Source organism: Argentina silus (genome assembly GCF_951799395.1).
Source record: "Argentina silus genome assembly, chromosome: 9".
In the NCBI taxonomy this organism is placed as follows: Eukaryota; Metazoa; Chordata; class Actinopteri; order Argentiniformes; family Argentinidae; genus Argentina; species Argentina silus.
The window spans coordinates 15,640,857-15,655,697 of record NC_139663.1 but is presented as its reverse complement, the minus strand read 5'-3'; the positions used below and the strand labels follow the sequence as shown (position 1 = coordinate 15,655,697).

Below are 14,841 nucleotides of genomic sequence, written 5' to 3'. Positions count from 1 at the left end.
TTACTACACCTGTGAGTGACTTAATCCTTTACTACACCTGTGAGTGACTCAATCCTTTACTACACCTGTGAGTCACTAATCTAGACAAGTACTCTGCTTTGTCCTACAACACCCTAATGGTGTTCAATGGTGCCGTTCCCTGGCTCTTTCCACTCCAAACAAGGCTCATTGTTGTCACAACTGTTTACCCCAACACCCTGCCAAGGTGCCAGGGGGAACTTTCCGGAAGACAGACAAAGCTGTGTCCCCCTTTCCCGCACTGGGCTGGGGAACATACTGAACTGTCCAGTCCTGTCTCGGTATGGTGACCTTAGAGACCCATGTCATGGTAACAAACACGTGTGTGTTTGATACCATTCCTCATCCCATTCCATGCATTACAGTGAACCCGTTCTCCGACAACTGCTTGGCCAAGCCCTACAGCCCTCCAGCAGTTTAAAGGTGCAATCTGTAATTCAAAGAACAACAAAGCGGGCTCCCCGCCACTTTTTTGGTAAACAACTGAGGGATGGGGCTGGAGAAATGTAAACACTCTCAAATTCATAGACGGAGCGATAAAAAGACTGACCATCCATGAGATCAAAATGCTAGTTTTAACCATGTTTTTAAGTTGTACAGTGTTTACAAACAATGGAGTAAAACAAGCTTGTATGTTGGGTTCTGATTGGCTAAGAAAGTTGATCTGAGCTCATGAGGCTTTTATAAGTTATATTCTTCAAGAATCAATGGCTCTATTTCATTCATTTAAAAGTCCAAAAATGGAAGCACCAATTACAGATTGCCCCTTTAATGGTGTCCCTGTCAGCTCTCCTAGTCATGCTTGGCTTGTATTCCCAGCTGAATCAGGGCCAGGGGCACAGCATCACACAACGGCACGCTGGCCTGACCGTCTGGCAGAGCAACGAGTCCTCCGCGTTCCCGACCTCAACATCCCCCCCCCCTCAACACCCCCCGTCTTTGGCAGCTGGGCGGGGATGTAGGAGGAGGAGAAGGAAGAGGAGGAGGAGGGGGGAGATAGGGTTTATGTAACTGCGTGCGTCAGAGCTCCCCTACCCATGCACTCCCTCATTCCCTCTCTCCCCCTCTCTCCCCCTCTTATCTCAGTGAGCACTGACCCCCCCCTACCCCACCATGTCTCTCCCCTACTGTTTCTCTCTCTCTCTACCATGTCCCCTACTGTCTGGCTCTCTCTCTCCACCATGTCCCCTAGCCTGGTTCTCTCTCTAATAATAATATAATATATGCCATTTAGCTGACGCTTTTATCCAAAGCGACTTACATTGCAGTGAGTGCATACATTTCAGTATATATGGTCCCAGCAGGAATCAAACCCACAACCTAAGTGTTGTTAGCGCCATGCTCTACCAACTGAGCCACAGAGGACCTCTCTCTCTCTCTCTCCACCATGTCCCCTACCCTGGCTCTCTCTCTCTCTCTCTCTCTCTCCACCATGTCCCCTACCCTGGCTCTCTCTCTCTCTCTCTCTCCACCATGTCCCCTACCCTGGCTCGCTCTCTCTCTCTCTCTCTCTTTCTCTCTCTCCACCATGTCCCCTACCCTGGCTCTCTCTCTCTCTCTCTCTCTCTCTCTCTCCACCATGTCCCCTACCCTGGCTCTCTCTCTCTCTCTCTCTCTCCACCATGTCCCCTACCCTGGCTCTCTCTCTCTCTCTCTCTCTCTCTCTCTCTCTCCACCATGTCCCCTACCCTGGCTCTCTCTCTCTCTCTCTCTCTCTCTCTCCACCATGTCCCCTACCCTGGCTCTCTCATGTCTCTCCCCTACCCTTTCTCTCTCCTGGCACACTTGCTCGCACACACAGTGAGGTGGCAGCCAGGAAGATCATTAGGTTTTATAAGGTTGTTGTATTTTTATATATATATATATATATATATATATATATATATAAAAAACGTGATTGTGATAGCATTCTTTTTTATATCTACATTGGCCTTCATGCACTGAGAATATACTGTATCATTGTTAAAGGTGCAATCTGTAATCTCTCTAAGCTCCCTGCCACTTTGTTAATAAACAGCTGAGGGACGGGCCTATCGCCACATTGATCAAGTGCTACAGCAGCCTAGCTAGGAGGAGACGTACTGTATGAGAAGGTCCATGTCTGCAGGACATAACGTTCTAATATGGGTCGAGTTGGAACAGCAGTCTGGCACAGATTCTCTCTCTCTCTCTCTCTCTCTCTCTCTCTCTGTCTCTCACACACACACACACACACACACACACGCATGCACACAGACACAATCTTTCCAGGAATGTATGAATGTACTAGGAAGAGGATATGCAATAGACAACTGTTGAACAAAAACATTTTCCTAAAACTTTATCATAACAGTCCCAGTTTGTATTACTGTACAGACTGTACATTCAGAGCAGCTATCAATGTAATGATTAGTTTAATGTATCACCAACATCTGAGAATTAGCCAGGCTGGGGAGTCATACAGAGGGCAGTCTTGGTCTCACAACATCCCTATTCTAACCCTATTCTAACTTTCAAAGAATCTTTGAAAGCAGCGACCGCATCACAGCAAAAGTACATAACATCAGGGGAGGCTGGTGGAGGTAGAAATTGGAGGACGGACTCATTGTAATGCATGGAAATGAACACACGTTTGATACCATTCCAGGAATGAACACACGTATGATACCATTTCATATTTCATTTTATGCATTACATCCTCAGATTTCTACCTCCCCCAGCCTCCCCTGCTTTTCATAGATCAGCTCAAATCCATCTCCATGCCTGGCCAGGCCTCGGCTCATGGCTTGTTTTTCTGTTTCTAAAAGACACGTATGCAAACGCATCTGATTGGCTGCTGGATGCAGTCTGACAGGGGTTGAGATTGATGGCTTCCTATAGCAGGGTCCCTCCCTCTCCCAGACACACATGCGGGTACATGTACATACATATACACACACACACTGGAACTGCTCTCTCAGCCCTACTGCAAACACACTGACTGTGGAGAATAGTAATGCTGATATTGATTCTGAGTCAGCTCTTATTCCATGACCTTAACTCTAAAACAGAAACGCTTACGCTGATCCCAAAACAGCTTACACAAGGCTTATATACTTGACCTTTTAGTTGTTTCAGTATCAAACTACTGCTGAACGTGTTGTTCACGGACACTTGAGATCAATACAACAGAGAAAAGGAATTCATATTCAACATGGTTTATTTTGAATCACTTTCTTTATTAAAAAAATAAAAGACCTTCCAAATGTACATTTGTTCATGTATGATACAATCCACACAAGCTCTGGGCTTACTAACTACAGGAAACTCAGTTGACGGTCAACTACAACTGGGTGGGTATACAGTATATAACACAATTAATCTGGACCCCTTTAAGTTTGATAATATCACACAACAGGACAAACTGTCAGTACAGTCGTACCAGTAACACACATCTGTAGTACAGGACATTTTATTCACAATGGAACTTAACTACAACCACTGTTACAGGACATATTCTGATCAGTCTGTTTTTGCGTTTGGACATTTTGTTCAAGCAAATGGAAAGAAAACAAAAGTTGCATATACTCTTCTTCACTGACCAATATCACACAAAAGTAGGTCCATAACACTAAATAAAGGAAAGGTTTATTTATCCCCACCCCCCCCAATGACGAACAATGACTATTGGCTAACGTTTGTTTACAATCTGTCGTCTGCATGCATAGGCACTTAACAAGGACTTTCAAAGAACAACACTTGACTTTTAAAATGTGGGCCACTTGGCTAAAGGCACTTGTGAACTTTGAACTACAATCAACTCTTCACAACTGATACATTTGACTAGCTATGTCGTGTCACCTCCAGTCTTCTTAACGGAGGTTATAAGCTGTCATAGCTGCTCTGTCTGACATAGGGAGGGGTCAGTTAGCCCCTCCAGCCTCTCTCTCTCTCTCTGTGTGATCGTGGTTTAGTTTACAACACTGGGTAATGGGTAACCATTGGGTCACATCCTCTTTGAGGAGTGTGTTTGTCAATATTCTGCTAATAAGAGGAAACAGACCTCCACTAACCCTCAAATGACACGGTCCTTTTTCGAAGGAAGACACATACTATCTTACCTCCATACTTGACAAAAACCTTCGAAACCTTGAAATACAAGGTTTAACCTTTCATGTTCTCCTTCTGTCTCTCCCTCTCTGACCAACTGTCTCTCCAGGCCCTAATTCATGTACAGTATCCTGGGTCTAACCGGCTTCCACGCTGGCCAGCATCCCTGACCGTCTACCCCACATTCAGACTCTCGACCTGAGGCACGAAGCGCCCTGTCAGGGCCTGGGGGGTGTGGAGGACCGAACCACATTAAGGCCACTTGGGGGTTTGGTGGGCTTACTCTAGAGCTCTACAAATCACTTGCACTTTGGACGACAGCCATGCTAAGGAAAACCTTCACCCTCTCCTGTCCCTGTTCGTTCCCCAGTTTCCGCAAATCAGGGAATGAACGGCAACTGTCCGGGGGGGGGGGGGGGGGACTTAAAGCTGTCCAATCAGGGGCTTCCACTTCCTCTCTTTGACTTCCTCTGTTGATTGGCCGTGGCAACAACATCCACCAGCTCGCCGTATTGGTCCCGTGACGCCCCATGCGGGGCAGTAAGGTCTATGTGACGAGGACGGCGGTCCTCACTTCGCTACACGGTGCACCGCCAGGTCGAGGGGCTCCTTACTGGGGACGCACCAGTCATCTGCCTCCAAATTGAGCTTGTAGTGCTTCAGAGCGGTCTTATTGAACACCGGCAACCGCTCAATGGAGTCTGTAGACAACGCCTAGAGAGAGGGAGGGAGAGGAGGAGAGAGAGAAGGTAGTTAGCAATCAACATCATATATGAGGAACTGTTTATGTGCATTTGTACGGGGTTTTATAGGAGTGCTAGATTAATGGATTGTATGTGTGTGGTAACATGTGTATACGGTCCAATCAGAGGGTTAGTGTGAACATTTTTGTCTTTCTATTGGGTCCTAAGAGTTTGTATGAGTATCCTTGTATGGCTCATACTGTATATGAGGTTTGTGTGAACACGTATGAGGTGTATGGGGTGTATACAGCACACCAGGGGAGGCTGGCGGAGGTAGACATCGGAGGACGGGCTCATTGTAATGCATGGAACGGAATGAGGAACCATTCCTCATTCCGTCCTCTGATGTCTACCTCCACCAGCCTCCCCTAGGTGTACCTGAAGCGGTAACGGTCTTGCACCTTCAGGTGGATGACGGCGTCCGTCCCGTGGCCCTCCATGGAGTAGAGGTGCAGGTCCCCCTGGAAGTAGCGGGCGTACAGGCGGGAGATGGGGAGGCCGTAGCCAAAGCCAGCCTGGAGGGGGACACACAGGAGGGACATGTTACAGCTAATGGAGATACATGGGTAGGTAATTCTGCATGTGTGTGTGTTTGTGCGTGTGTGTCTCACCAGTGGGGCTCTCTGGTGGCTCTCTCCAATCTCAGGTCTGGGGGCTGTAGAGTACATGTAGCTGAACAGCCTGTCGATCTTCCTCAAGGGAACTCCACCACCCATGTCACTCATCTGGAGGGACAAGGAGAGAGAGACACACACACGTTCAGAGACATTCGGCATTGGCGGTTGCACCTTGCATTACTTAAATGTTCATGTTTCTATTTGAACACTCAATCATAAATGGATAAACATTACATTTTTACCCTACATACTGGGTCATGACCATGACGTAAGACTGGGCTCAGTGGGGTTGGAACATTGGCCAGAACATTCTAGAACTATTAGTGTGAATCGAATCAAAGAGCGAGAGAATCGAGTTGAGCAGATTGACCTGGTGAGATGGATTATAAAGAGGCTTATCTCCAATCATTCACCTCAGTGCACTAATATGCTAGCTTAGCTCCATTCATTACAACAGGCGTGAAACTATCCTAGCTAAGCTACGCTATAAATCACCACATTCGCCGCTATGGGGACTTCAATTGGGGGAAAGGTTAGCGCTGTCGACCGATGGCGCTCTGAGCTAATCCCCTCTAAATATGGCGGTGTTGCATCGTGTTAATGCCAGCAAAGCTCAGAGGTTTAACATTCATTATTGATGCTAACGTAACGTTACGTAGCCTAGCGAAGGTCGCGTGGGGTGAACTGAGGCAGGAGGACAACAGGGACGAGGTATGGCAAGGCGTCGTCACGACCACCATTCTGTCACACAACCACAAGGTGTTAGCTCAGGGATTTATCAGTTATTTATAACTCAGATTAATAGTAGTCACGTCGTTCAGGAGTTCCTGATGAATACAGGGATTGTGTTTAGGGTTACATGTGTTGGATCTATTTCTGGTTTGTTGTTTCAAGGCACTAAAGATTTTAAAAACACTTAATTCGTACATATTGGTTCAGCTTGCACTAATTCTATAATTAGGAGATAAATATCCTTCTCATGGACCAATGGGCTACCAGAAAACCCTCCAGATTCTAATGACCTCAGGTGAGGTCAATTGAGCCCTGTGATTGGTTGCATGGGCCGTCACTCACCTTGATGGTCAGGTCCTCTCCTCCGAGGGCGACCAGGACTTTGATGGAGGGGAGGGAGGCTTCATGAGTCTCTATGGTGGCTCGCATGGCATTCTGGGAGGGAGGAGTGGAGGAGGTACAGGGTTAAAGGAGGGGTGGAGGGGGTAGAGGGTTGAGGGGCGGAAGGAGGGGTGGAGATCAAATAAAGAAAAATATGAGTATGCGTTGGACTCACCTTGAAGAGCTCAAACAGCATGTGGTAGAGGTGAGAGGGGATGTAGGAGATCTGGATAGGCTGTCTGACATTGTTGGCTGCGAAGGGGACAAACAAGAATAGTCATTTAACTAATGAACAAAAAAAATAATCTTCTTCTAGCATTGTGACTGCCAATGGCCCCTGGTCTGAGCATTGATTACTGTATCTTATGATGACTGATGGATAGATGATTCACTTACTTAAACAAATGTATTTGTTGTAAGTCACTTTGGATAAAGGCATCTGCTAAATGCCATAAATGTAAATGTAAACCAAAACAACTCCATTGGCTTAGAGCAGCCAGTGTGTACACCACTGTCCCTGCTGCCATGTGGCTTCAAGGGATGCATTTCTGAGAATGATGACAGCTTGGTATAAGGCAGGCTTTTGTTTCGACACTGAAAGTGAACTTGAGTACAGCAGGTAATGAGGTCAGGGGAGAGAATGATAAACAAGACGAGTTTGGGCCAGATTCCTGACTGTGGTTGCAGTTGTGTGTGTGTGTGTGTGTGTGTGTGTTTCTTACCGTTCATCTCCCTCAGCTCCAGTTCAGGGGCTCCGAGATAGTACTGTTCACACAACATCTTAGCACTCTCATAGGCATCTGGAGGAGAGAGGGGAAGAGAGAGAGAGGGAGAGAGAGAGAACGACGGGTGTTAATCAGAGACCAAAAGCAGATAAACAAATAAAAACTGACAGAACCAAAATGGAGGTGGAACTTTGTAAGAAAAGTAGTATCTTAGCAGCTGAAACCCCCCACCCCCCTTATGTCCTGACCCATTGACCTATGTAAGGACTAAGATCCAATCTTACCTCGAATGACCTCTGTGACGTCACACTGGGAGTCAATGCAGCCGATGGTGTTGGGGTGAGCTGGGTTGGTGTTGCCGTCGAAAATAAGAGCTACAGACAGACAGAGAGACAGAGAGAGACAGAGAGATTAGAAGGCTACTTGTGTAGTGGCTGGGGTCCAGCCAGTGTGGGTGAATGATTGAAAGAGCCGGAGCTGGCCGGAGAGGATTGGCTAAGCCCAGCTCTGTCTGGCAGACCCTAGCCCAGCCATAATCGCTGAGGTGGACTTTCTCCTGTTGCCACAGTAAAACAACTGGCACCAACCCTCAGAGCAGTTTCAACATGCTTCTCTACTACAGGTACGAAGGGTGCCAACTCTAAATACTTATGTCATATGTCCAAAATAGTCCTCTCATTCCTCACACACCAGACACTCATTACACTATGGATAAACAAGTCTAAAAGCCATAAATCTAAATGGAGTCATCATTCCCTGTTTTCTCCCTGCTATCCTGAGGCAGTCTGAGGACACCGTTTAAAAAGCATATTAAAAACTGTGTGTGTGTGTGTGTGTGTGTGTGTGCCAGTCTCTCTGTGCCAATTAACCTTGTATAAGGGCCTGCCAGCTAAGGTGCCTGTGCCAAGCCTGCTGCTCACCCATTTAGAAGAGCTTGGACGAGTGTCAAGGCCAACAGTGCTAGCTTAGCATAACTCTTAGCTTCAAACAGCTCATTCATCACCAGGGCCAAATGGTTGGGTTGTAGTACATGTAATCTTTCTGGAGTTGGATTTGGTTAAAAGGGGGAATTGGGAAGACTGAATTGAGAGATGTTTTGGTTGGAAAAAACCTGGTTGTCTAGAGTTATTCCTCTAGAATGTCTTAGTGGAAAATCAACAGTTAGCTTGAACTTTTTTTTTTTTTTTCCCCCATTCAAATTGGTGTTCCTAGAGCTTCAAAAAACAAACCAAAAAAAACATCCAACCAGAACACTTCTCCTTGAGGTGTCTGCCTGTATTCTGCCCAGCGACAGAGGCGGGGCCAGGGCGGGGGGCGGAGCCAGGACTCACTGTGCTGGTTGATGAGCATCCGGATGGAGATACGGCTCATGTAGAAGCGGTCCAGGAAGTACTGGATGTTCTGGCTGGTGACCGGGTCCTGTCCGAAGGTGTCCTTGTACTCGATGATGCCCTGGGCCATGGTGGGGACCACGTCGTTGTGCCTGTTCCTGATGGTCTCCAGGGACTCCACAAACCTGGGGGGAGGAGGAGGAGGGGGGTCATTGTCTTTAATAATCAATGACAGCAACCTACAGCACATGGTGTTGTTGTTATGGTGATTGGATTAGAGGGAAGGATATGAATCTCTCTCTTTAACATTGAGGGTCAACTGTCAGGAGGTGGTCAATAACTACAGTAGTAACCTGGGGTGGGGTTAGTAGGAGGTGGGGGGGAGGGGGTAACTCTGAGGTGGTCAGTGACTACAGTGGTCTGTACAGTAGCTAGTGTGCCATGTTAGCTTAGAAGTTAGCCTTGAAGAACTTGTAGGAGGAGTGAGTGGCCGCAGGTCTAAACATACGTTTCTAACACACTGTGGTCGTCAGGGCTCTTGTCCAGAAACTGCAGGATCTCCATTAGGCTCTGGATGTACCTGGAACACAGGGAGGAAGACGAGGAGGAAGAGGATTTATGGAAAAGCTGGAGCTCACCAATACTAACACTGTGTATTGACCACTGCAAATGGAGTGATTGCCTCATAGGGAAAAACCATGAAACAACAACACTGTTGACTTTACACAACTGGAAAAACCAACTGACTCTCTAAAGTAAACAGACCAGGGTGTTGGGTCTGAGACGCTGTCCGTAGGGTAGATGCAGAGGGAATGTAGTTTAGGTTGGAGAGGGAAGGGAAGGTACTTTTCCAGGCTTCTGGGTCAGCTATGCCATACACATCCATGCCCACATAGCTCTGATACCAGGCCACCTCACACCCCGCTCCATGTCACATTACTGAGCAGACTAGGGTGCGTGTGTGTGTGTGTGTGTGTGTGTGTGTGTGAGACTGTGTATGCGCACAACTGTATGTATGTGTGTGTGTGTGTGTGTGTGCGTGCAGCAGCAGTGAATCTACTCCCCTGACATGCTAAAGGGCTCTCCCCATTAAGTAAATCAAGTCAGCGTGAGCCATAATAAGCTGCCACAGCTGTCCAGGCCCCACGAGCCTCACCCCTCTCATGACTCCACACGAGGCTAGCTGCTGCACGCTAATCAACAAGATGGAGGAACTCATTAGCATTAGCATATTACAACAAGCCTGGAGGCATGTGGAAACACACAAGGCTTGTTTATTCAGAGCCTACTCGGGAGAGAACGGGAGGTCAGCGTGTGGTAACAATGTTTATATGTTTCTATGAGGTTAGAAGTCCAACTGATAGGAAACAAACCACAATGCAGTTATAATCTTGTAGGTTTAGCCTACTCTCCAGTTTGTGGACACGAGTTACATGTTGACCTTATTCCGAGTGTCCCACCCTGACACTAGTTGACAGAAAAAAGCTTGAGGTGTGATTACCTGCTTCCACCACACAAACATTCTGCGTGTGTTTTTCAAATGAGCTTCATCATTTGTTATTCTCACACACACACACACACACCAAGCCCCCCCCCCCCCCCCCCCCATCCTCCCAGCCATAATGTACAGCACAACAGATGAGCACCCTGCCCCCCTTCTCCACCAAACAGAGGGCAGTATGCCAAGAACATTCCACCCCCAGCCCCCCTCCCTGCACCCCTGCCTGTCTGGTGATGTTGATGTGTGTGCAGCAGAGAGACCGTCATGGGGGAATTAACCTTCAGAGGACAGGGTTTATGTATGTGTGTGTGTGTGTGTGTGTGTGTGTGTGTGTGTGTGTGTGTGTGTGTGTAAACCACCTTACATAGCAGGTCAGTGTACCATGTCTTTACATAATGTTGCCATAGCTAATATCATGTTGGGGTGAACCCTTAAGGATAGTCAGATTAGTTTATACTGTACTAGACTAGATTAGTTTATACCGTACTAGATAATGACCTGCATCTGTTACGTATGGGCGATCACATATCACTTGCTATCTATCTAGATTAGATCAGATTGCTTATCCACCTATTCTTGCTGCAAATGATGGCGACTATCTATGGCGACTATCAAATGAGGGACTGACAGATGTGTTCATTAGTTAGGTTTCAGGGTCCTGTCTACAGCGTAGTGAATTTCGGGTCACCTGATCCGACTCTTAATGAAAGCAGATCGCTACAATGACAGTCAACCGTTACTTTGGGAAAGTTCCCTCGCTGCCAAGAACAGCAGAACAACAACTCCCGTTTCGCCGAACGGGGACGCGCCAGCTGCTGGAGCGCGGGTCACATTTCGTTCAAATGACTGTCAACATCGCATCATACAGTATAGCCCGGGGCTCCGAAAACAACACTACAATTTGAAGACAAAATAAGAATTCGCCACATATAGAAATATATCAAATAGTGTCGAACAATAGGCTGTGTGATTGGTGAATAACCAAGTGCATTTATGACAACGAGTTCTAGGGAAAATGTCCATGCAGCATTTCACAACAATAGCCCTTTATTATCATCTCGACAAATGTACTTTGACTTCTTCCATCATCAAACAAAAGTAGGACAACATGCTTTCATAAGAGCAACCATAAAACCGCCCGAGTTCCCCTTTCTGTCGTTGCGGGATAGGGTAGGGTACATACTGTATTGCTCTAGCGGACAGCCCTGCGTCGAAAACAACGAGGGAGGGGAGGGGAGGGAGGGAGGGAGGGAACTGGGACAAAGTTCACCGTGAGCGCAGCAATGCCATCGAGGGGACAACAAGGGAAGTATGCTGGCCCGCACACAGGCGATAATAAGCCCCATTAGGCTCTCGGTTATTCCAAAGCCGCAGGTATTTGGGCTACACATCAGAAACACTTCGGTGATGACAGCGACTCCATATAAGTCTTTCCTTACTGATTAAACGTCTATAGAGCGACATTATGCTCATAGGGCGACATACGCACCGCTAGAGGAACAGTTACTTTCTTACACACAAGACAGTTATGTACAGTAAAACTTCCGGTGTTTACCAGCTTTGCACGAGCTGCACAGACGCTGTGGTCAGCAGCTTGTTCGGTAGGAGGTTGATCTCTTTCATGATGTTGGACAACCGGACCGGGAGCTCCTGTCTCACGAAGGCGAAGGACGTTTTCTCACAAGCGTTAGTGGAGCCTAGAGAGAGTTTCAAAGTTAGTTGATCACCACAAACACAAAATACCTGCTCAAGATCACGTTCACGAGCACTGACTGTATGCCTATATAGTATAAGTACTAGTAGTATACAACTGACTAGAATAGAATACAATTGAATAGAACACAGAATTGAATATAATATAATAGTCCATTAATGGTAGTACGATACTGCAGTACGATACTGCACTAGACAGTGGTGTTTTTGTCATTGGAATAAACGCCCTCTTTCAACAGCTTCGAATAAACATTGTAACAGTATCCTGATCGTTTAAATTAGTGCATAATTGCATTATAACGCAGCCTATTATTGATAATGTAACCATTATTAGTGATATGCCAATCCTCCTCCTCATCAGTACATCCCAAACTGCGTTACTATAGTAGCAGCCAGGTTATCACCGTCCTATCCCAGCTTCAACAATAGTCACGTTCTATAGTTACACTGTATACAATAAAGCGTTATTATTGGCTAAAGAGCACCAATGACGTTTGTCTTTATGGTAAACATGTTATGGATGCACGTGATTGCGAACTCAGCTTGAACCACGACCACAATCACATCTCGCTTGTGTATCACAGCCCGATCACTGCTGCACACGATGAACTTGACAACACATCCATAGAGTCAAACATGGATTAGTCCTACTGTATATAAGTGAATGTTGTTTATTTAAGGGGCCACTTTCTTGAGGCCACATATTTGTGCCATCAGCGTTTTTCTGCATGCAAGCAAACAGCATCTGCTACCTCCCCTCTCGCAGGGAGAGACACGGTCATTATAAAAATTATATTGAAACATTGTCTCCTTCGGTTTTCTTTGCATTGCAACATTTTAGCACTGTCGGTAGGCCCATTCTTGATGGCTAAAAATGATGAGTTTTCATATTCTACTCACCGAAATCCAAAAACTGCTTCATGGAGAGAGGCGACGGTGAGAATTTGGAGAAATGATCAACATGCTTTGGCACGTTGGCCAACGCCGCGTTCTTCATCAAAAATCTGACAAACTTCATTTTGCAAATCAAGGAAAAATTCCTCCGATTGATTAAAAACAAAACCTCCGTTCAGAAGACGAGGTGTAAAATCTCCTTTTACCGGTGTTGTTTTCTGAAGATTCCGATAGTCGGGGTAGTCATGAAGTATACTCCTCCAGCCAATGGGGCTGAGGTATGCGCATGAGACCAATGGGATGGCGCGGTGGGCAGTACAGAAACCCACCTAACTCGATATTGTCAACAACCTGGTGGTTCAGGAATCGTGATGTTGACAGCGAAGTGTGTGACTGACATCTCGGATTTACATAACGTCACTGCTGTGACACGTTGCCTGAATGGAAAATCAGGCTGTTGACAGACTCATAACAAGGTGACATTTAGCGTCGGTACAGTAAGGTTGGCGATGTCCCAACAACAAGTTTGTGTGTGAATAGCTTTGAAAGATGTAGGACATAGGTCGTTGCATTGTCGTTCTCGTTGTCATTGTCGTTATAACAGTTTGGATTTAAAATAAATAAATAAATATATATATATATATATATATATATATATAGCCTACTGGCATTACGACTGCCAATGGCCCCTGGTGTGAGCATTGATTACTTTGTCTTATGATGACTGTTGGATAGATGATTCACTTACTTAAACAAATGTTTTGTTGTAAGTCGCTTTGGATAAACGCGTCTGCTAAATGCCATAAATGTAAATGTCTCACATAGACCTGCATGTCTTTACATAGAGAAGGTGTCCGAATTTTAATTTGAAGACTAGTTTGAAGTAAAGTAGAAAAAAGGAGGCACCGCACACCGTCTGTGCTTGCAGATGGTCCTCTGTGGCTCAGTTGGTAGAGCATGGCGCTAGGTTGTTAGGAAAAATGTATGTACTCACTGGATACTTTGGATTAAAGCGTCAGCTAAATGGCATATATATATATATATATATATATATAGGTGAACAATTCAAGCGCAACGTTTCACTCGAAGACCTTCGTCAGACAATAACCAATAACAACCCCATTTGATAATCGTCAATGATCTCACCGGTTCAACTAGTTTACAGATGGAAAACCCTGACCCTTTACCCTGCCCCTCCAGGGTCGCCCCCCCTATTTGCATCGCATCACCCCCCCCCCCAATGAATCAGTACTGAGAGGGGTCAAGGAGGACACTCTGGTAGTGCGTACCTGCTGAACTTTGACCTTCCACTCTCACTTGCGCTTGTTGAGGGCGGCACCACCAGAACGTATGTCATGGTACGATACAGATCAGGGGAGGCTGGTGGAGGTAGGATTCAGAGGATGGGCTCATTGTAGTGCATGGAATGAGAAATGTATAGTTGTCTACAATAAAGCATTATGATTGGCTCAAGAGCACCAATCACGTTTGTCTTTATGGTAAACAAGTTATGGATGCAGGTGACTGTGAACTCAGCTTGAACCACGACCACAACCACATCCACATCCCGCTTGCACATCACTGCTGCACATGACAACAACAGAACTTGACAACAACAGAACTTGACAGCGACACATCCACAGAATCAGATATGGATTAGGCCTACTGTATAGAAGTGAATGTCGTTCACAAATTGCCCTCCTGGATGTGCCCCCCCCCCCCCCCCTTACTTAGAGGGGTCAAGGAGGACACTCTGATAGTGCAGGCATGCTGAACTTTGACCTTCCACTCTCACTTCCACTAGCTGAGGGCGGGACCAGGACCAGGACATGACTCATGGTACGATACAGATCAGGGGAGGCTGGTGGAGGTAGAAATCGGAGGACGGGTTCATTGTAATGCATGGAACAGAAACACGTATGTTTGATACCAATCCTTACTCATTTCCATGGATTACAATGAGCCCATCCTCCGATTTCTACCTCCACCAGTCTCTCCTGGAGTGGACATGGTGGAGCGGGCAGTGGGCATGCTGTACATACCACTGTGTTTCCATAACAAGGTTAAGGATGCCTATAGGAGGAGGCCAGTGGTGTGTTTCCAATAACAAGGTTAAGT

General features: G+C 46.4%; 1 protein-coding gene across 1 annotated transcript; it reads right to left on the bottom strand.

Annotated features, from left to right (window-relative positions):
• Nucleotides 1–3,190: 3,190 nt before the first annotated feature.
• Nucleotides 3,191–12,925, bottom strand: LOC310809058 (pyruvate dehydrogenase (acetyl-transferring) kinase isozyme 2, mitochondrial-like). Its single transcript, XM_083676187.1, has 11 exons — nucleotides 12,730–12,925; nucleotides 11,672–11,813; nucleotides 9,124–9,195; nucleotides 8,616–8,800; nucleotides 7,569–7,658; nucleotides 7,282–7,359; nucleotides 6,735–6,811; nucleotides 6,521–6,613; nucleotides 5,441–5,554; nucleotides 5,231–5,344; nucleotides 3,191–4,800 (listed from the first exon to the last, which is right to left on the bottom strand). The coding sequence occupies exons 1-11, from the start codon at nucleotides 12,845–12,847 to the stop codon at nucleotides 4,657–4,659; spliced, it is 1,227 nt and encodes a 408-aa protein (XP_083532313.1). The 5' UTR covers nucleotides 12,848–12,925; the 3' UTR covers nucleotides 3,191–4,656.
• Between the last annotated feature and the right edge of the window lie 1,916 nt (nucleotides 12,926–14,841).

What these genes read in the sequence shown, in the direction of transcription:
- LOC310809058 (XM_083676187.1), bottom strand. Translation starts at nt 12,847, where the DNA reads ATGAAGTTTGTCAGATTTTTGATGAAGAACGCGGCGTTGGCCAACGTG. An exon ending in GAAGCAGTTTTTGGATTTCG is followed by an intron (nt 11,814 to 12,729) that starts GTGAGTAGAATA and finishes AACTCTCTCTAG; the next exon opens with GCTCCACTAACGCTTGTGAG. An exon ending in GCCACCAGAGAGCCCCACTG is followed by an intron (nt 5,345 to 5,440) that starts GTGAGACACACA and finishes GTCCCCCTCCAG; the next exon opens with GCTGGCTTTGGCTACGGCCT.